Source organism: Chlorocebus sabaeus, chromosome 7 (genome assembly GCF_047675955.1).
Source record: "Chlorocebus sabaeus isolate Y175 chromosome 7, mChlSab1.0.hap1, whole genome shotgun sequence".
NCBI lineage: Eukaryota > Metazoa > Chordata > Mammalia > Primates > Cercopithecidae > Chlorocebus > Chlorocebus sabaeus.
This window is the reverse complement of record NC_132910.1, coordinates 89,887,904-89,910,913: the sequence shown is the minus strand read 5'-3', so window position 1 is coordinate 89,910,913 and position 23,010 is coordinate 89,887,904. Positions and strand designations below refer to the sequence as shown.

Below are 23,010 nucleotides of genomic sequence, written 5' to 3'. Positions count from 1 at the left end.
TCTCATGATGTTGACATTAAAATATTGAATGCTGCATTATCACAAGACCTTCAGTTGTCCTGATTTGCATTAGTGACATCTATTTCACATCTATTTCTCATGTCAGACAAGAGAAAACTGCATAGATTTTTCTCCCCCAGTTCCTTTACCTTTCTTTAATCAGTTCTTGTGATTCTATGTGCAGAGAGGTTTTGTAACTTATGTATGATATATTGGAGATTGGCTATATTAGGTAAAGTAGCACTCTCGCATTGTTTTTAAATTGAGTGTAATCTAGGATCTTATCCATTGTTTAAAATTATACTATATTGCCATGAAGGATGCTCATAACTTCATTCTGCTTTACTCTGTAAGGCATGTGGGGCTGGGGTCTTTCAGGGATGTACTATGCTTACTGCTTGGGCTATTGATTGAACCTGGCTCACCTCATGACGGAGGATAAAAAAATTTCTAACTGTGGATAAGAAATGCCTACCAAGAAGCTATTTTTTGGCGTTGTTCATTGCCAAGGAAACAATGAAGATAAGAATACTGTGGTGTCTTGTCTTTACCACCTTTCTTTCATCTACAAAATAAGAGTTTAATGAGTCTCCTAGTCCTAAAACCAAATTTGAAATGGACTTCTATTGCAGCTGGAGGGATTTGGTTAGCTATGAGGAAGAATTTCCTGACTCTGAGGATGTCAAATTGCATGAATGGTTGTATAGCCACATTCTCAACAGACCCTTAGAAGTTTTTTTAAAAACCTCTTCCAGATACCTGAAGGCAGAGGGCAACCCTTTGATGTCTCAGGGCCATATATCAGTTCCCTAACAGTGAAGCCCACAACAGGTAATACGAGTTTATAATTTCTGATAATGACACATGGATTTCTGCCTAATATTAATGATCTACTAATTAAAAATGTTCCTAAAATTTTATGAAATGAATCCAAACTTACAGGTAGGATGACTGTGTAAATAATAGCAAAGTAGTGACCAAAAATGCTGAGAGGAAAAAAAGCATGGGGAACAAAACCTAACAAAGAATATTTGTTTATTATCAGAGACAAATAATACAAAATCAAATTAATTTACTTGTTTTTGAAATTCATTTTTGAAAAAGAACAAAAATTACACACACAAAAAGAAGCAGTAGAATTAAAACCTAATTTTTGAATGAGAGTCACCATAGTGTCTCTCTCTGAGGGCTCAAAAGGAAAAAATAGTATTAATATTAGTTTTCAAGATATTAGTGGATGAAGTGACTAGGAAAATATAATCTGCATGCCCAAAATGTCTATATTGCTTATCAAGTTAAAAAATAATACATGTATGCTTATTGGAATTGCCAAAAAGGAGAATACAACAGAGGAATCAACATTTTTCACTGATCCCCAACATTTAGAATGATTTTAATAGGTTTAACCAGTCCTTACCAATTGAATTTATGGAATAACGTGAAGAATTTAGTTATCCTCTTATAATAGTATGTACTCTTTGAAATTAGGAATATGCTGTCGGCATTGACTAAAAATTCATGGGAAGCATGGAAGACAACACTTAAAACGGATTCCTTACTACACAGCCATAAAAAAGAATGAAATCATGTCCTTTTCAGCAATGAGGATGCAGCTGGAGCCCATTATCCTAAACGAATCAACACAGGAACAGAAAACCAAATAGTGCATGTTCTTGCTCAGAAGTGGGAGCTCAACATTGGGTGCTCATGGTCATAAAGATGGCAACAACAGACACTGGGGACTAATGGATGGGGGAGGCAGAGGGGCGCAAGGGTTGAAAAACTAGCTGTTGGGTACTATGCTTACTACCTGGGCAACTGGATCATTTGTATCCCAAACCTCAGCATCACATGCTCTACCCATGTAACAAACCTGCACATATACTCCAGAATCTTAAATAAAAGCTGAAATTACATAAAAAACCAAAACAAAAAACAAAACATCCCCAAGTATTGAGCTATGGCTTCTCCTCGAAACAACTTCTCACAGATTTTTTTTTCCTTAAAGCTGAGAGAGAAGTACTGATTTACTATTTATATAAGGGGAGTAATTTATCTTCAACTGATTAAAATGATCAAGTATGTAGTGACAGGTCTTTATATTCCAGGTAAATGCTTCCTTTGTGTTTTTCAGGCGAGAATTTCTGACATGACATGGGAAAAGCCGAAGAAGTCAGCTTTTTTTTTGGGGTGTGTTTTCATCTAGAAGTTGACTTGAGATGGATTAATGGCAAATCACAATAAATTATTTATCAGATAATAAATGTGATAATTGTTCTTATTTATCATCAGTATAACTTGCCTTGTTCTCCTGTCATTCTTTCAATCAAACCTTCCCCAAAGATTTGCTAGTTAAAATATACAGCCAAAAGGTCATTCCAACAATTCTTACTCATAATGGCACACTGATTATCTCCTAATTGAAAAATGTAAACTAGGGGCTCTGTAAGTAATGTGAGTGACCCTTGCATTTCTAACACAATGAAGAGAGTCACTCTGTACCTCATTCATCCTGCCATGGGAGACAGTACAATTCTCAGTAATTTTAATGTTCTGCTGAATTAATTGGAAATAACTTCTTTGTTTTCCATGAAGAAGGAAAAAAAAAAACAAAAAACCCCACCTGCCCAAATTTGCTGAAAAAGTAGAGATGTAAAATACCATTCACTATCTACTGTCCTGCTGGCAGCTAATCCATTGAAGCTTAATTGTAATTATCCACCAGGTCTGGGCCCGGAGAGGAATACCGATTACCATTACGTGTGCTTCCATGGGCAAGACTGTGTATTGAGCCTGTTGCAAAGTTTCAAGCAAATTTATTTCTACTGGCAACTGTAATGGATCATTGGTCATGGGCTATTTCTGGACTCGGTACAATGGGAGAAAATAACTCCAACTTATTTGTGCAGAATTCCTTAAAAGATCGCCAATGTTGCTAAAGTAGATGGGTATAGATACCCAGACACCTGCTGCTTTTGTGTTGGGGTACCTGTGGTCCAGATGTTCTGGATTATTTTCTCACTGTTTCTCTCTCCACCCAGAAATCTGTACTCAGCTAGACAGACATGTGTTTCCCAAACTTTTAAAATGGGAACAGTGGTTCCCATGAAAAACAAAGTTTTTATTTTTTGAGACAGAATCACTCAGACTGGAGTGCAGTGGCTGAATCTCAGTTCACTGCAATCTTTGCCTCCCAGGCTCAAGTGATCCTCCTACCTCAGCCTCCCGAGTAGGTGGGCGCCCATAACCACGTCCAGCTAATTTGTGTGTGTGTGTGTGTGTGTGTGTGTGTGTGTGTGTTTTATTGTATTTTTAGTAGAGTCGAGGTCTCACCATGTTGCCCAGGTTGGCCTTGAACTCTTGAGCTCAAGTGATTGGCCCACCTTGGCCTCCCAAAGTGCTGGGATTACAAGTGTGAGCCACCACACCAGCCGTCTGTATACTTCTCCCTCCCACTCTCCCAGTTGCCGTCTTTCCCTTCCAGCCTTCCTGCCTCCCCTACTCCTCCATTTTTCACCCTTTCACCTGTTTTTGATGTCCCCCAAGGTCATAGCTCAGATTGGACCCTCTTCTAATGCTTCATTTCTCACTGATGGGCATCCTATCATCTGGCTCACAGTTTCTTTCTTTTTTTTCTTTTTCTTTTTTTGAGACAGAGTCTCACTCTGTCACCCAGGCTGGAGTACAGTGGCGCGATCTCGGCTCACGGCAAGCTCTGCCTCCTGGGTTCACCCCATTCTCCTGCCTCAGCCTCCCAAGTAGCTAGGACTCCAGGCGCCCGCCACCACGCCTGGTTATTTTGTATTTTTAGTAGAGATGAAGTTTCACCCTGTTAGCCAGGATGGTCTAGATCTCCTGACCTCGTGATCCGCCCACCTCAGCCTCCTGAAGTGCTGGGATTACAGTCTTGAGCCACTGCACCCGGCCTCATAGTTTCTTTTGAGCATGTTGCTTCCATGTGGTCTATGAACCACTACTTGGCACTTCTCTTGCCTAACCTACCCTTTCCCTTCCAGGTAAGACTGCTTATCCTGTATGATCTGGGAATGTTTCACACATCTGGGTTGGATCACCCTCTTTCCAAAGTTGCCTAGCACCCTTCACAGCTCTGTTCCACAGGGCTCCTACTCCTGCCCTAGGGTTTGCCCTTCTAGGCCAGCTTGCTCTGCATGGGTTACCTTGATTCCAGGCTCCCTTGCCTTGTAGCATGTTTTCATGTCTCTGCAGAGGTCTTTTCAGACCCTTTGTATTGTTTCTCTTCCCCCAACCTTGCCTTTATCCTTGGACTCTATTCAATTTCTTTCCTTTTAATGTTGCACAGGGGAGAGCTGGATTTGGTTCTACTACCTCAACTCAGTGTAAGAGCCTTGATCCTTTTGCTTTACCACATAGTGGAGTTTAGACAGTGTCAGTGTCAACCTTTATAGCGGACGCCACTTCCTTACTCTCAGTAGCCTGGTCAGTGAGCCTATTTTTCAAAAGATCTTGTTAGTTATCTCTGTGATTTTATCAGTTCATTGAGAAGTTGGCCAGCTCCATCTAGGAAACAGAGGTTTTCAGTGAACTGGGTGGTGCATATATTCTTGACGAATGCCATGTAGATCATTCCTTGAATGCTCTTTGGCCTTGGTATTGATTGAGGTTCAGTGACTTTAATCTTGTGTACAAGGCAAGGAGTATATCCGGTGATCAAATGTTTTGAATTCCAAATCTGGACACATGGATGAACAACAAGACAGAATATTTGAATTCTTGAAAAATCTAGGAGGTTGTATGAGTTATCTTTTGCTGTGTAACAAATTACCTCAAAACCTAGTGGCTTAACGCAACAGACATTTTTTATCTCACACAGTTTTTGTGGGTCATGAATTTGGGAGCAGTTGTAGGTGGTATGGGCTCTGGGTTGTTCACAGGGCTGCAGTCAAAATGTTGGCTGGGGCTGCCATTTTCTAAAGACTTGACTTACTGCTTCCAAGAAGACTCACTGACATGGTATAGGCGGAAGGATTCTGCTCATCACCACATAGATCTCTCCATCGGGCTGCTTGAGTGTTCTCACAGCATGGTAGCTGGCTTTCCCCAGAGCCAGAGATTCCAAACAGCAAGGTAGAAGCTGTAATGTATTTTATGACCTAGCTTTGACAGTCACACTCCAATATCCTGCTGATTACATAACCCAGTCCTATTAATTGTGGGAGGGGACTCCCACAGGGCAGGAATGCCAGGAGGATGGGATCATTGGGAACCATCTTGGGGGCTGGCTACCACAAATGTGTAGACTCATTTATTGTGCTTCACCCTACTCTCTTATCTTTTTAACTGTGCTTGGAAGGTGGTGGAGAGTATTGTGCCTCGCTCAGCTCAGCTGGAAGAGACACCAGGGCATGTTATATCTTTGTAGCATTCAAATCAGGAGACAAAGGGCTCCTAACAGCTATCATGGTTAAAACAAACGCAGTTAAATTCATTTTCTCTTTTGTTCTTTTCTTCCACCGAACTTTCCCAACATGTATTTCCCGGTGTACTAGCCCCGCAAAGTGCTCTACCAAACTATTTTTTGTAGTCAAACTCTGAGGTTCACAATTTCCATAGCTTGATTGATGGTTCTGACTATCCTTGCAATAGAGATCCTTATTTCACTTTGTTTAACCCAGCATTTTTCAAATTTATTTGTCTGCTATATTTTAAAATTTTGTCATACCTAATAACATCGTCTATGCAGAGTGTTCTTTAAAACATACATTCTGAAACACTGATTTAGATATCCATAACCAATATTATTCCAGAAAAGGTTAAGATGGTTGTAATATTAAAAGTAGCCCATTGAACCTATCTGGAATCACAGAGTCGAGTGTGCCCACTAGACTGAAGTCCTTGATGGGCAATCTTATAACCTCAATACCTAACTCAGTACATAAACTGTGTGTTTGCTGGGGAACCCTCAATCGACCATCCTCTTTATTATGCTCCTAATAGCATGCACTTTGATGTTTCCCTACCCCTGTATGAAATCTCTATTGAAAACTGGTCTTCCAAGTCTTTCAAAAAGCGTTAACCTTCTTTCTCCGGGAGGAGGAAATTTTCTCCACCTACATATAAACTCCAAGAAGCATTGCACTGCTGAGATTAAGCATCTCTTAGCTGGTGTATTTTATGGCTGAATTGTTTGTCTTGGTATGTAAGCCTCTGGGGCATAACCATTTCTTCTTATGAGTCTGGTATAGCACTCAGCACACTGTCAGCTCTCAACCCAAAATAAATCATCATAGTAATAGTCATAAACATAAATCAAGGGAGCACAATTCAACTTATTTATAGCCTTATAGGAGAAGCACAATAGAAAAAGTGCAGTTATTTTCCATCATATTATCCTATATCATTTCCAAGCAAAATGTCATATTGTCCACTAGTGTGTAACCAGGTAATGAAGGATTTTGGCATAACCTGCAAATTCCACAAGGCCACAATTAAATGATGTGAGGCTAGAAGCTCATGTTTCCTAAGATTCTATAATTAAAATCTGAATTTCTAGGGCTTATTAAGATAATATTTAACATATAATTATCTTGACATTTTTAAAAGGAAAAGTGTTTAGGACAAATTATGTAGTAATATTTAATCACAAAAATCTACTAGTTCTGCTCATTTCTTCAAGGTCTGCTCTCTGATTTTCAAGGTGAAAGTTTAATGCTTAATAAAGATTTTAATCTAATGTTTAATCTAATGAATAATAGTTGATTAGTTAGTGGGTTATCCCACCCATATAACATACTTTTATGTGCAGAGTGCTTTTATCACTCTGAGATTGGGGCCACTTTAAAATTTGGGTTTGTTATTCCATATGACTATCAAACTGTAGTGGCCACATTTTCCTTTTTTTTTTTAACTTGAGGAATTTGGAGAACACACCCACACCCACACCGCCCCCCACCATATATGTGAAAATAACAATCCCGAATATATCTACCACCCATAAAAAACCACTTGAACATTTTTATAACTTGTTTTTCAGGTTTTTCTTGGATATATACTTTGAAAACACTTAACACATGACTATATTTCTCTTTTTTAAAAAAATTAAAACATTTTGGATAGAGTGGAAATCCTCTTCAACTACCATCTGAATCTTGTCTCCCTTCGCCCCCTTCTTAGTGGTACTCACAATCATGAGTTTGTTTATAGTTTTCTGGATGATTGTTTCTGCACTAGCATACATGTATTTGCATCTTAATAAAATGTATAGTATTGTAACATGAACAGCATTATTTTTGCATGATATTTTATGTATTTTATGCAAACAACTTTAAAAACAAAACAATCGGCCGTCGCTCTCTAACGCCAGCGCCGCCTCTCGCTCGCCGAGCTCCAGCCGAAGGAGAAGGGGGGTAAGTAAGGAGGTCTCTGTACCATGGCTTGTACAAAGCAGACTGCCCGCAAATCGACCGGTGGTAAAGCACCCAGGAAGCAACTGGCTACAAAAGCCGCTCGCAAGAGTGCGCCCTCTACTGGAGGGGTGAAGAAACCTCATCGTTACAGGCCTGGTACTGTGGCACTCCGTGAAATTAGACGTTATCAGAAGTCCACTGAACTTCTGATTCGCAAACTTCCCTTCCAGCGTCTGGTGCGAGAAATTGCTCAGGATTTTAAAACAGATCTGCGCTTCCAGAGCGCAGCTATTGGTGCTTTGCAGGAGGCAAGTGAGGCCTATCTGGTTGGCCTTTTCGAAGACACCAACCTGTGTGCTATCCATGCCAAACGTGTAACAATTATGCCAAAAGACATCCAGCTAGCACGCCGCATACGTGGAGAACGTGCTTAAGAATCCGCTATGATGGGAAACATTTCATTCTCAAAAAAAAAAAAAAAAAAAAAAAAAAAAAAATTCTCTTCTTCCTGTTATTGGTAGTTCTGAACGTTAGATATTTTTTTTCCATGGGGTCAAAAGGTACCTAAGTATATGATTGCGAGTGGAAAAATAGGGGACAGAAATCAGGTATTGGCAGTTTTTCCATTTTCATTTGTGTGTGAATTTTTAATATAAATGCAGAGGCGTAAAGCATTAATGCAAGTTAAAATGTTTCAGTGAACAAGTTTCAGCGGTTCAACTTTATAATAATTATAAATAAACCTGTTAAATTTTTCTGGACAATGCCAGCATTTGGATTTTTTTAAAACAAGTAAATTTCTTATTGACGGCAAAAAAAAAAAAAAAAAAAAAGAACAATCTATGATGACACACACACACATACACGTGTTCATTCGTTTTACCTAGTATGTAATATTCTATCTCTTGAATATAAAACATCTTATTTAATAATTCCACTATTAACTATTACAAACAACTTTAAAATAAACATCTTTGCATGTGCTAGAGCTTTTTAAAAATAAGATATCTACAAGGATGAAAGACAGGTTATAGGTATAAACATTTTTTATTTTAACAGGCAGTGCAAAATGAATATTCTAATTTACATAGCTACTACTGATGAATAGATTCCTATCTCTACAAAACCTTGTCAGTGCATGGTATTTTCAAATGATAACAGTTTTTTCTATCCGGTACAAAATATCATTAGTGATTTCATTTGTATTTCCCTGGTTATTAGTGTGGGTGAGCTTATTTTCTTTCTTTTTTTTAAGGCAGAGTCTTGCTCTATTGGCCAGGCTGGAGTGCAGTGGCACGATCTCAGCTCATTGTAACCTCCGTCTTCCAGGCTCAAGCAGTTCTGCTGCAGCCTCCCAAGTAGCTGGGATTACAGGCATGTGCCACCACGCCTGGTTAATTTTTGTGTTTTTAGTAGAGACAGGGTTTCACCATGCTGGCCAGGCTGGTCTCAAACTCCCAACCTCAGGCGATCCACCTGTCTCGGCCTCTCAAAGTGCTGGAATTACAGGCGTGAGCCACCGGGGTGAGCTTATTTTCTTATTTTTTTTTGGGGGGGCCATTTGTATTTTCTTTTGAGTGAATTATTTCTTTATATCCTTTGCTTATTTTCCTATTGGATTGTCTTTTTTTCTCATTAATTTCTAGGAGTTCTTCATATATTCTGGATACAAACATTTTGTCTTTCTTATTTGTTTCAAATATCTTTCACAATCTGGTTCTTGTCTTCAAATTTTCTGTAGTGTCTTTTGTTGAAAAGTAATTACAAATTTTCGGATAATCAAATTTATTTATATTTTCTTTCACGGTTTTTACTTTTCTCATTTTACGAAAACGAATTCAGTTCCTTTCTCTCCTTTAGTTACAATGAGTTTGCAGTAATTCTGGATCTTAGCTTGATCAGATGTGAAATCAATGTAGAGTTGAAACTCAGTCAATCAATAAATGAGTCCTAATGGGCTTAATCCATGGAGAATTGCAGAAAATATCTTATACATGTGCCCCATTTTAACAAAGTGAAGGTACCATTTTCTCTTTCATCCATGATTTTATGCCTTAGTTTATTATATATAGCAATTGGATTCCCCTCTTTTGATTTTTAACATCATCTAATTAGACATTTGGCAATCTCCATTGAATGACTTTCTCATTCTGTCACTAAATTTTAACAGCAGTTGTTAAGTGAAACAAGGAAAAACTGTGTTCACCAAGATTTACTTCAAATGCAAGGGAAAATGGGTTTCAGTAGTGGAATCAACATGGTTATGTTATGTGAGAAAGATTGCCCTTCTACTTTATGTATACCTGGTTACCTCTATTTTCATAGTAGATTTCCTGTGTTCAAAGCAAACTTTCAACATGTTTATCCTTTTCCACTTTATTGATATATGTTCAGAGTAGGATATCAAGAAGTGAGATGATTAGAAGTTTGACAAGTTCTAAAGTAAATGCTGCCTGAGTTTTCAGCAATGTAGATGGAGCTCTGAATCTTAGTGAGATAGACTCCTGGTGTGCCACTGTATCATGGGAACAGCATCCAGATTTGTCACACATGTTAATTGAAGAACATGTGTTGAGTGGTGACAACCTCTTGTTTTGGTGACTTTGGGCTTATCTTAGATATCTTTGGATTGACAGGGTGGCACTGAAAATATCCTTTTCAAGGAAAATTTAAATATAATTATATAGCTAATATTATATAGGATGTTCTTTATCAATGAAGAACTTTCAGATGCCTTCTATTATTTATTCCTCACAACAATTCTGATCAGTATTATTTTTAAATAATAGCTTTATTGAGATATATAATCCACTTATCATACAATTCACCTATTAAAAGTGTTCAATTCTGCATTGTCTTTGTCAGTTTGAGCTGCTATAACAAAATAGCATAGACTAGGTGGCTTAAATAACATACACTTATTTCATTTATTTCTCACAGTTATGGAGGCTGGGAAGTCCAAGATCAAGGTGCTGGAATATTCGGTTCTTGGTGAGGGCCCTCTTTCTGACTTACAGGTGGTAGCCCTCTCTCTGTATCCTCACATGGCAGAAAGAGTGTGAGCTCAGGTCTCTTCCTCTTTTTAGAAAGGCACTAATCCCATCATGGGGGCCCCACCCTCTCAACCTCATTACCGAATTACCTTTCCCAAAGCCCCCAAATACCATCATATTATATGTTAGGGCGTCAACAAATGAATTTGAGATGACACAAACATTAAATCCGTAGCAAGTGGCTTCTAGTACAATCACGGAGTTGTGAAACCATTACCACAATCAATTTTAGAATATTTTACTCACTCCTCCAAAAAATTCCCACCACCTCCATCCCTTTCCTGATCCCCACAGCCCTCAGCCCCGGATAACCATTAATCAACTTTCTGTGTCTTTAGATTTGCTTTTTCTGAACACTTTGTATGAATGGAATCATATAATATATGATCTTAAGTGACTTAGTTCTTTCATTTAGTATAATTTTCCATGGTTCATCCATATTGTAGTACAGACTTTATTAATGTTGAATAACATTCCATTTTGTAGATATACCACATGTTGCTTATCCATTCATCAGGTGATAGAAATTTGGGCATTTCCCACTCTGATAGATATTAACACCTTCATTTGATAAACAAGAAAACAGTCACAAATAACTCAGACTATCTATCAAGAGCTCAAGTGATTTATCCTCAAGTGATCTACCTACACAGCCACTCAGTGGTAGAACTACAGACATTAAATCTAGTACATGTTTTATAATTTAAGATATCTCTTTTCATATTCTTTTACTTTCTTCTTGCTTGCTCTTAAAATTAAGGACATACCAACATATATTAGATTGTTGCAAAAGTAACTGTGTTTTTTGCCATTGAATGTAATGGTCAAAACTACAATTACTTTTGCACTAACCTAATATGTTTGGAAATAGTGCTGTTAACTTTTTTTTTTTGAAGGTAAGTCATTTTCTTTAATCCTCCTGGTAGAGACTAAACTCTTGGGCATCATAAGTATAATGAGATCTGTACACATTGAAAACCCCAACATCAAAATTCTCCAAGCACATATACTTCAGAATTCCACTCATCATTACACTAACTTGTTAACTTTTGATAGTTTGATAATTGATGACAGTGAACAAATTCTTGGATGACATATTTGTTATGATATGAAAGCATGGAGGAGTAAAATGTCTTGAAATCTCTTCTAGTTCCAAATTGACCAGGACATAGTGAACTCTGTTTTCTTGTTCTATATGTTAAACATGGAAGAGCATCTCAAATGTAAAAACAAACTTGATATTAAATGGTGAACAATTTGATATTAAATGGTGAACATTAAATGGTGAACAGTTTGTAATTTCATAACTTGTTTTTAGGTTACTTCATATCTGGTATTGAGCACAGTTATAATGGAATTATTGAAGTTGAATCTGAACAATGCAACAAAAACCTCTCACATGGAAAGAAAACACCAATTAATTTAAACAATTTTTCTTGGGACTTACTCATCATCATGCAATGCCAAATACGTTATTCATGTTTCAATGAATTGGCCAAAACTCTATATTCAGCAATATTATTTGAAACTAGCAACTTTTGTTACTGGTTATAGGGTGAGTAGTCAAAGCTGGATAGATAGTATTTTTATTATTTATTTATTTTTTTGAGACGAAGTCTTGCTCTGTCACCCAGACTAGGGTGCAGTGGCATGATCTTGGCTCACTTCAACCTCTGCCTCCCGGGTTCAAGCGATTCTCCTGCCTCAGCCTCTTGAGTAGCTGGGATTACAGGTGCCCACCACCATGCCTGGCCAATTTTTGTATTTTTAGTAGATACTGGGTTTCACCATGTTGGTCAGTCTGGTCTCGAACTCCTGACGTTGTGATCCACCCCACCCACCCCTGGCCTCCCAAAGTGCTGGGATTACAGGTGTGAGCCACCACACCCGGCCTGATAAATAGTTTTACATTTGGGATGAACTTTACATATCAGCTAATTTTCAAGCCTCCTATTTTAAAGTTGGAGAAACTGAGTCCTAAGAGATTAAAATCTTATTTAAAGTCACAATGTGAAGGTCAGTCTCCTCATGCTCCACCTGACTAATAACCGTCCTTAAGATTCAGCAGGTGCCTCTGGCAGGACACATTCCTGACATCCTTCTCCAAAGCCCCTTTGATTTTGCAAAATTTCTGAGGACATTATAATTACTTGTTATGTGAGCTTGGCTGACTGTGAGCCTGACTGTCCTACTTCATTATGTATTTCCAGCATCTGGCACAAATCTAGGTACCCAATGAGTGCCCTATAAATCTTTGTTGAATGAATTAATTCTGTATTTCTTTGACACTCTATCCAATGTTCTTTCATGCTTTCTCTCTCATGGTTCAGCCTCGAGGTTTTCTAACTGTATTTTTAGCAATGGGACAGTTTCCTCCCCGGTAACATCTTACAGAAAGCCCCAGTGTATAAGACAGATATTAGAACTGGCTTGGTTGAAGCAGAATTCAGGAAGCCCAAGGCCCCACATTTTGGTACCCCTCTGGGGCTGGGGGAAGGGGACATCTCAGAGGAGTGCCAACTCTGAAGATCACAGCTGAAAATTCCCTGTTTCACATTCTTAAAGAGAAGCAGAATTAATGTCCTAAATAGGAATAGCTATTGTTTATTCATTAGTCCATGTCCTGTTTGAGAAAGGTAATCATCAATTAGTTAACGTTAAGACCCTGCATCTTGCAGGAAGCTATACGTTCATTCAGTACTCTCAAAAGTGATGTAATGAGTACCTACACTGTGCCAAGCTCTATTTTAATAATGGAGTGAGCAAAACGATCAAAATATTTTCCTTCATGGAGCTTGCATCCTGATGGGGAAAATAGAAAATAAAAAATTATATAGTACATTTGATGGTGATAAGTGCTATGGAGAAAAATAAAGCATGAAAGAGTGAGTGAGTGTGTGTGTGTGTGTGTGTGTGTGTGTGTATGGTGAGGGATGTTTTAAATGGGGTAGTTTTTAATGGAAGGCCTCAGTGAGAAAGTGACATTTCCATATAGTCCTGAAGGAGATGAGGGAATGAGCTACAGGCTCTCTGGAAACAATAAATTAAAAGAGAGTTTCTCTTTTCAATCTTGTTTACATGAGATTACTTAGATTATGGAGAGCCATAGAAGAATTTTGATCAAGGAAATAATTTGGTTGGATTTCCTTAGTTCAGATCTCATAAATAGGCAATAGATAGGAAAGCACTTTCATTATGAATGATCTAAAAATAGCTTACCTGTTATCACGGAATGCAATTTTGTTTGGCCAATTATGTTGACTCACATGTATGCTGATTTGAGATGTAAGTGAACTGCCTTCCCATCATTCTCTTTATTCCTGAGCAGAAGGGAAGAGTTGAGAACCTTCCTTCTTGTGAGGTCTTTAAAAATAGGCTAGAGGTGCATCTGGGGTAGTTTAGGAGAGACCTTGCCTGAAGGCAGATAAATCTCTCAAGTCTCATTACTGCCCAGAGTCTCTGTAATAGACTGAGCCTCTCCAGGTGATCTCAAATTCTCTCTATTAACCAGGAGAAAGTTCTTTGGCACTGTCATCCTTTCAGTTTTCCCTGCATCAGAAGCAGAGAAAATACTGGGGCATCACAGACCTGAGAGGGTGTGGGAGAACTGTTCTCCATCATTTAGACCATAAGCAGCATCATTAGGGCAATGCCAAAGGAAACGAGTCCTGAGAGGTTGCTGTGTGATTCCTACGACCACATTTGCTACACACCCTATTTTCTAAAATGCCTCACTAGTTTCTTTCAAGGGAGGTTGTTATCTGCTTTTCTAAACAACTTGCTTTGTAGCCAAGTCACTTGTGGAGAGGACGAGTTATGAGGTTTCTGAACCAGGCTGGTGATAGGAACAGCAGAATGGAGACCAAGGGCCTTTAAGTGCTGTTTGCACATTAAATTTTGTTTGGAGCCCGATCCTGGTCCCATAGAGTATAGTATTTATGTTTTAGTTAATGAATTCTTGACACTGAAAAATGGCTGCTATACAGCTTTCTAGTGGGAGGCTGGGGAGGGTGAGTCAGAACGATAGTGCAGAGGGGAGCTTGGAGTGGAGGAGATGTACCTGCCCTATCATTACCAGGTTTATATTTTTCTGTTGTTTTTACCTGTTTAAATGCCATGCCCCACGGCTCTTCTAAGGACTAGCCCTTGGTAGATATATGGTAAGTGCTTGGTTACTATTGTGGGGTTGTTGGTTAGTAGTCTTGGTGGGGGGCAATGTAAGGAGATAGGGGACAAAAACTTTTGATGCATCATCAAAAAAGGACTCCATGCCTATACAACTACACCACACTTCATGCAAGAGGTGAATTCTTTTCATTTGTTAAGATATTCCAGATGATACCTTTATTAAGGGAACCCAGTAGTGAATTATGTGTGAAGCAGAGTTTCTTTCTAATGAAGATCTTTTGTGAAATTGGACTTTCATAGAATAGATTGCATGAAAGGAGGAAACAATGGTAGGACACCCTGGGAGATGTCACTGGAGCTCAGCTTAGGCATGTAAAAAACACCTAGCGTTAGTTACCAGAGAGATCAGGGTTTGAATCTTGCATAAGCTCCATAAGTCACTTAACTTCTGAATCTTCAACTGATTAATGTGTAGAAATTGACATAATGGTTCTTCCCACACTGGGTTGTTGTGACATACGGTCTCTGGCCATATGGTGAAGACTCAATAAATGTTATTTCTTTCCATTCTTTCTCTCATTTCCATGCAATAGCATACCACTGTAGGCTAAACTGAAATGTCATCTTGGTTTATCAGAGAAATTGGTCAGTTATGGTGAAGAAACCATTGCTGAAGTCCTTTTAGTGCTTTCCTTGGGCTTTGATGACTTGTCCTCAAGTCTGAAGACACCTGTGATAATTTTGTGACTCTGTCCCCTGCAATGGCCTGAAGGACTTCCCCTACTTGGAACCTGGTCATCTCTCAGTGCCTTAGAAGTGACGCCACCTTGTAGCTCATCACATTTACCAATATGTCAACTTGTATTGGATTCTTGGTTTCCCTGAATGCCAAAATTCAACATTTTATGCTCAGTCAGTTCCCTCAGATTTTGGAAAAAGCATCAGGCAACCAAGACAGATTTTATAGAAGCTGGCAAATAAGAGAAAAGAAAACCTTTTCTGAGGTTTATATGCTCACTATATCTATTTTCCCATAAGCCAAATAAAAATGCCATTATTTCTATGGCATTGGAGTTGACCATCTCTAAGGAACTCCAACAAATGGTGGACACTTGTAATAAAACACAGGAAACTGGTCCGGATATTACAAAACAGCATGGTGTTTGTCATTCTGATACTCTTTGAAGCTGAGTGGGATTGTACTGCTCGGCCCCTCCTTGTAGAGGAGAGGTACCCATTTATTGTTATATCCCTGGACCATTTCCTTACAGAAAGAGAGGATGAGTTACCAGTGGAAAGATAGTTATTCATCCAAGTTATTGAAGTTTCTGTGTGTCCTCCAAGTGTTCTTGCTCTCTTGTGGAGAATCTAAAGGGAGCAGTGGGTTTCAGCATTTGCCAAGTAGTGGTATTATTGATCTCCCTAGGAGCCACCTTGGCTATTAGTGTAAAGCTGGTGGCTCTGAACATAACAGTAAGCCAAACATCTGAGAATACACTGTATTTGTGTTTCTTTATTGGGGCAGGTGAGAGCAGAGTGATTTCATTATTTTTTGGGAGCTACAATGATCAGGTAGGCAGAGTCTCCACTGCACTTGCTTTCATGTTTTCCAGTGTGGTTTCTTCAGTGGTCAGTGTACCAAATTACTATATTTCTCAGTATCTGTCTAAAAGGGTTGCAGAGGAGTTGCAATTCCTCCTGCTCCAATAATCCTGTGACTTCATTTTGTGAGCAATGACTGATTGAACTTCTGTTCTTGAACCTGTATCCCCAAATTAGCTTTGTCCTTCCAAAAAGTTAGCTGGGAAGGTTAAACACTAACTTCAGTGAAACCACTAACACTGCTGTATGATTATTCAAACCATTTTTGGAAATGATTCCCTTTGGAAACTTCCCTTTGGAAACTGCCTTCAGAGGCAAAACACTAGCCACAAAGAAAATAGTTTTCTGATATCAGATATTTCAAAATCTAAGAACAGCAACATTGCTCTCTCTGAAAATCAACACTGTTTGAATATATAAGCTGTAGTTTGTTAAAAAAAAATCAGCCTCATTAGTTTATGGTCACAGCCGGGAAGGATGGAAAAGCATAATTATAATAACAGCCTAAGTGCAGCTACAGACGACAGCTTGTGCTAGGAAGGACAATCCTGAGTTTCGGCTTTCCCTATATCATCAGCAATATGTCCTTTCTCGTCATTATGTCACTCATTGGTACTTGCTTCTCTTCCTCCTTGATTAAAAAAAAATTTTTTTTTTCTGTTAAAGCTTTCTTTCGTAATCCCAGAATTAGTCATCTCACTTGTTGAAGGGACGCTTTTATATTCCCAGTTTCAGGCAAATTCACTGGTGGCTCAAAACCTTCTATTTGTTGTTCTCTCCTTTTCAGCCATGACTATCTTTACTTCTTGCTCCCTAAGCTCTGTTTGATATTCCTACCATTGGAAAATGACAACCACTTTTGCCTTCCCATGGTACTCATCCGGTTTGTCCCAACTCTCTATAGTGTCGCATTTGAAATCTGAACTCATAGTAAGAAAGGACATGCATAACAGGGTGGAGATATTTTGATAGCATTTTACACATCATATGTGGGTGTATACATGTGTGTATCCTCTTTTCTGGGTTCTTATCTTTTTAATGTATTTCCCACCAGTCAAGTTTCTACAAATTACTAAGGCCATATAAAAGCCTCCTTTAGCAGGAAAACATTTTTATAGAGCAGCATTTAGGAGCTTGGTAACATGCAGAATTTGGAAGAAAAAGGAAACTCAAAGTCAGGAAGACTGATAAGTGACCCAGTCGACCCAAGTCCCTGGACACCACACTTACTTTTTGCTTCAATAAAGTCTGCTTCAAAGCAATCTCAATCCTTCATCAAAGAGATTTCCAGAGCACTCCCAATGGGTTAACATAAATCTTACTGTTCTCACTCCTTTTTTTCCTTCCAAGTTGCCTTTTAAAAAAAAATCAGTCCTTGTGTCTGTATTTCTTTAAATCTTTTATCCCCGGGTTGCTACCACTGGCTGTATGGATTACATATCAGCAGTTAAGAATATTCCACAAAGTCCTGGCTTGTTCTCACCCTGCAGTGCTTAGAGTCACCGATTGCGATGAAAGGAATTTGAAAGGCACAGCCAGGCAATCCTGAACCGGCTCAGCACATTCCCTCTCTGCAGCTTATCGCGCTGTGGATGTTCTTTTGACCGGCCATCAATCATGTTTGAAAGTTTCCCGTGATTCCTGAGATATGAACCCCTTTGATAGAAGTTAACAATACAGCACATGCAGCACGGGCTAAGGAAAATACTTTTGAATTCAAGTTAAAAAAAAAATGCTTTGTTGCAGCTCAGATTTTTATACTTTCTTAGGGTCTTGTTTCTTTTGGACAGCCTCAGGGAACCCCTGTCAGGTAAGCCAAGTTCGAGCACCCACCAATGCTTAAGTGGCTGCCATAAGCAGAGACGAAAGGGGCTTGGAGGGAGATGAAGAGGAATAAGGATGAACAGAGAAAGAGATGGAACAGGGAGAGGAGAGAGAGGATAAGAAAATAAGATGAGCATATCACATTGAAAGCAGAAATAATCAGGAAGGAGCCAAGTCTTAGAGGAGGTGCAGGTGCCGATAAAGCTTACAGTGTGGAGGGAGAGGGGCATCTAGAAGCAGGAGAGCCCCCATACCCGGAGATCTGTGTGCTTCACATTTAGAAGTGGTAAAGGAGCCATTTTGGAAAATGTTGTTGGGGAGCTGGAGGTTTATTCATTCCTTGTACCCCGCCATGTGTGATATTCTTTTTTAAACTTAGGCTTTGCTTTAAAATTTTTGAATTTCTATGCCTGGTTCAGGGCACCAGGGTAGATAACTCTGCTTTGCTGCTGAGAGTTAAGCTCTGAGCTCTGGGGGCTAATATTTAAACACTGCTGAAGCCCAAGGAACCCTCATAGCAATCAGGCAGGCTTCATTTTCGGTTGCTTCTCGCTGAAAGAGAAGAGGGGAGCCATTGGCAAAATTATGGGGCCCTGGGTCCTCATATCATGGTGCATTATTTTGAGAGTACAGGGCAGTGATTGCTCAGTGCTGTGGGAAAGCTGTTTATCAACTGAATAACATAACGAACAAGTGCCACCCGCATTCCTCTGTTGAAGATGGAAGATTGGAATTAAAATGTCACCCTTTCTTTTATCTTTAGCTGCCATTTGGAGGAGCTTTCCTGGAGCGTTGCTTTGCTCCTTCTTTCATAGGGTTGGAATAATTCCATAAGAACCCTTTTGCTCACTCAAGTAAAATACCTTACCAAGTGAGTGGCATTTGGCAAATGTGCTCCCTTGTCTTGATTATTCTGGTCTATTGATCTGTGTCTCTGGAGAAATTCTGGAAAATTTCATGAAGTCTTTTGGAGTTTAAAATATTATCTTCCCAGTGATTAACTCAAACCAGAGACTAATAAGATGAATTCCTGCCTTCATTGGCAGTCGCGGTTCTTCCTTCATGCCCATCAATCCTCCAGATCTCAGAGAACTCAGAAATAAGGAAGTTTATTCATCACGAGTGGGTAGCAAGATAATGGAACAATTCAGGTTGGCCAGCCAGAAATAAATGCCTTCACAGAAAAAGTAGAAGGCACCTAGTTGGTTGTAGGAAAAAAAGAATGTTACATGGAAACTGTGGAGAGATAAACCTTATTCTGTTAAAAAACACAAAATTATATTCATCCCATCTCGGGTAAATTCCATGAAGCTTGGATCCAAATAATCTGCCACTGGGAAAGAGGAACGAAATAGAGGTATCTTTCTCTGTACTTTATTTTGGAAACATCACAATTGGCTTTTACATTCTTGGAACACATGAGGAAAGAGCACCAGTCAGATTTTCCAGAGAGGCAACTTTCTCCTGGAGAGAAGATAGCAGAAAAATGAATGATGGGCTACTTCTAATTTATAATGATTGTTTCATCTCTCTCAGATATTACTTTAGTTCTTGGATGAACAGTTCTTTTCTCCTGAATCATGATTGCTTTTTAAAGATGAAAAAGATCAGAGAGGCTTTATAGTCCATTTCTAGTCATTACAAGTTTGCTTAGGTACTACTTTGGATACTAGTTTAAAATTGAATAATGAAAGTTCTAGTGTGCTTTAAATTTGTTTTACTTTTTTTTCTTTGCTCTATGGCTAAAATAACAAGCAAACACTGATCAACAACTCTGGTTAGTTCATATCTCTTTTTAAGTTTGTTTGTGCTGAAGTCCAGACTTTACATCTCCTCAGCTATTTTGAACAACACTAGGGGCTTGCTTTAGTAGAAGAAACCAAATAGCCAATATGAGAAATGCTGCTAATGTGTGTCCATCTTACATAACGAGAAACATACAGCGCTTAGCTGTCTTATAACAATGAAGTGAATCGTCCCTATATGCTTGCTCTTGCATAAGGCGCTTATGAAAATTATGCTGTAGTTTTTAAGTATTCTGAAGTTCTCACCACTTTCATTCATACGTATATAAAAAAAGCTTGGGGTGTTTTCCAGAATAAATGGTGATGTTTTCGTGCTACTATTTTTAGAAAACCAATTTTGTCTTAAGCAAAAAGCAAGAATAAAATCCATGTATTAATCACCTTCATTGCCTTTGTCCCAAATTTAAGATAACTGCTCTTCTTTCTGCACCAGTATCTTCTTTAACCCATGCTTCTTTCCCTTAGAGAGGAAATGTTGAAAATAAGGTTAAAAGGCAGAATGTATAAGAGCGGAATATAGGGGCAAGATATATACATGCTTTGGGGGCAGATATAATATCACACCTTTTTTTTTTTTTTAAAGCATTTATCCCACCCTCAGGCTGTTTTGCTCTGCCAAATACTTAGCTATAGCTTGATAATCATATGAGTTTATTAATGGAATAAATGAGTGAGAAGATGGGGTTTGTGGTAAATCTAGACTGACAGTTCCCAAAGTGTGGTTCTATGTAACACTGGTCTAGATAAATATTGCACAAGATATGCTGAGTAGAAGAAAATAGACTGAGATATATTACAGACAATAGTTTTAGGAGAATCAATATGCACGTTTGTATATTAAGGACTGAAAAAATCCTGTAGGAAAGAAACTTGATAAAGTTGAGTAACTCAGGTTTCCTCAAATCTATTTGACCATGGAATTATTTTTTCTCCCTTTTAATAACATTGTTCCTCTTGATGTCCCACAGAGCCAGTACTCTAATTAACACCCTAGATCAAGATAGATTGAATTAAGATGGAAAATCTTGTCTTCCTTGAGCATTAAATTCAAAGTGTATTTATTAAAGTGCACAGTGTCTTCAGGTATCACAGGAAGTCCAGTTAATGAGAAAAGGGAGACAATAACATAAAAACCATCATTCCCCTTTAGGTCAGAAAAAACCAGTCAAAACAAAAATCTCTGGCCGGGTATGGTGGCTCACACCTGTAATCCCAGCATTTTGGGAGGCCAAGGCAAGTGGATCACCTGAGGTCAGGAGTTTGAGACCAGCCTGGCCAACATGGTGAAACCCTGTCTCTATCAAAAATACAAAAAATTAGCTGGGAGTGGTGGTGGGTGCCAGTAATCCCAGCTACTCAGGAGGCTGAGGCAGGAGAATCTCTTGAACCTGGGAGGCGGAGGTTGCAGTGAACTGAGATCATGCCACTGCATTCCAGCCTGTGCAATGAGAGTGAAACTCCACCCCAAAAACAAACAAACAAACAAAAACCAATTCTCGATAACATATTTCTTTGGAATGAATCAGATACCACTTAGAGATATAAATATCTTTATGGGAAGCAATGGTTAGGTTTGCCTAAAATGTTTGCTATTGTAGAGTAACTGGTTTAATAGAGTCTTACAGAAAGAAACTGTACACTCTCCTGAAATGAATAACAATTTAGTATGGGCAAGCTGCATAGACTGGTGGTTTTTTGTGTCTTTGATGTTTTGCATTTTTCTCAAGTAAGAGTGGACTGGAAAACAAACAAACAAACAAACAAACAAATCGCTGAATATTTTCTCTGTTTGTAAGGCTTGTGAAGGACTTTACCAGGAAGAGGCCAGTGTATAGTTTTCCAGGCAAACTTTCTTGTGACTTGTTTTGTTGTGTCGTTAGAGTATTTGTTTGAGACAAACAGGGTCCATCATTTCTTCACCATTCAAACCTGTAGGAGGAAGACGGCGCTGACGTGAGAGAAGCTTCCACATGGCAATCACCTTCCCTTTATTTCTGCTTTCCCTTCTTTTTGGGTAATGAATCGGGGTGTCGTTAGCTGCCTGCCTTGCGTTCATCACTGTCAGTACTGGCAGGGTAACAGATAACGGCAGAGATTCAAGGCCACCCAGGGAATGAAGCCTGACAGGACCTCATTTATCACTCCCCTTTTAGGGGGTCTCTGTGGTAGAGCTAGCATCAATGCTGTAATCGAAGCTCACCAGGTCACACAGGGGCCAAGCAGGACTGCTCTGCCAAAAAGCAACTTGAGCTGTCAAATCTGCTTTGTAAATGAAGTGTTTTCCTAGAGACAGTGTGTTTATAATTGTCATCCTGTATGTAGTCCCTCAATATCCAAGGTCGGCTCTCCATGTGGTCCCTCTCATTTCTTTCAGACAAATGAAACTTACATCATGTAGAGTATGCCAGAAAATGAATTTCTTTGACCTTGGGCATACCTCAACAGACTCTACATTTGAGGTTTATCTTTTTACCCTAAAGGATTTGAGTTTTGTCTCCTTGAGCAGCTCAATATTAAGGCTAAGTAGGAATAGCCTGCCCCTTTCGTGTCCTTTTCCCTGGGTGAGTCCATTCTTATGGTTAACTCTCATTCATATATATAAATGATGTCCAATTCCACATCACCAGCGAGCTTAGTTCTCCATTCTGTACTCCAGAACGATGTGGCCAGATTTCTACTTGAATATTCCACAGGCACCTTAAGCTCATCATATCTCAGACAGGAAATATCATCTTGACTCCAAACCTGCTTCTCATCTGTGTTCTCAATCCCAAGAAATGCACTACCTTCTTGCAAGAAAAGGAGGGGCATTTTAGACTCTTTGTTAATCTTTATTCTTCTCTAAAATCTAATCAAAACTGAATTCTGATGGAACCAACTCTTAAATATCTCTAGTAATCATCCCATCTCATCTAGCTCCATGTTTCATGTGAACTTTTTGAATAGCCTCTAAATGCTGTCCCTGCCTTTCCACCTCTGTGTTAGAGAGAGTTCTCCAACATACAGAGCTGATCAAGTCACTTTACTGTTCAACATTGATCAATGACTACCCGTTGCCTATTGGGTGGGATCCAAACCCCTTTTTGTGGCAGTCCAGGCTCTTGATAATCTGGCCCTTATCTATCTGACCATTTTCTTCTCTGGGACTTTCCACCTTCAACTTTATGATCTATCAGTACTGAATTCTGCATGTCCTACAACAAGCCAGTCCTT

General features: G+C 39.0%; 1 protein-coding gene across 1 annotated transcript; it reads left to right on the top strand.

Moving 5' to 3' along the window:
• Positions 1-7,312: 7,312 nt before the first annotated feature.
• Positions 7,313-8,140, top strand: LOC140712030 (histone H3.3A-like). The gene has a single exon (XM_073017632.1). The coding sequence runs from the start codon at positions 7,409-7,411 to the stop codon at positions 7,817-7,819; it is 411 nt and encodes a 136-aa protein (XP_072873733.1). The 5' UTR covers positions 7,313-7,408; the 3' UTR covers positions 7,820-8,140.
• The last annotated feature ends 14,870 nt before the right edge of the window (positions 8,141-23,010 follow it).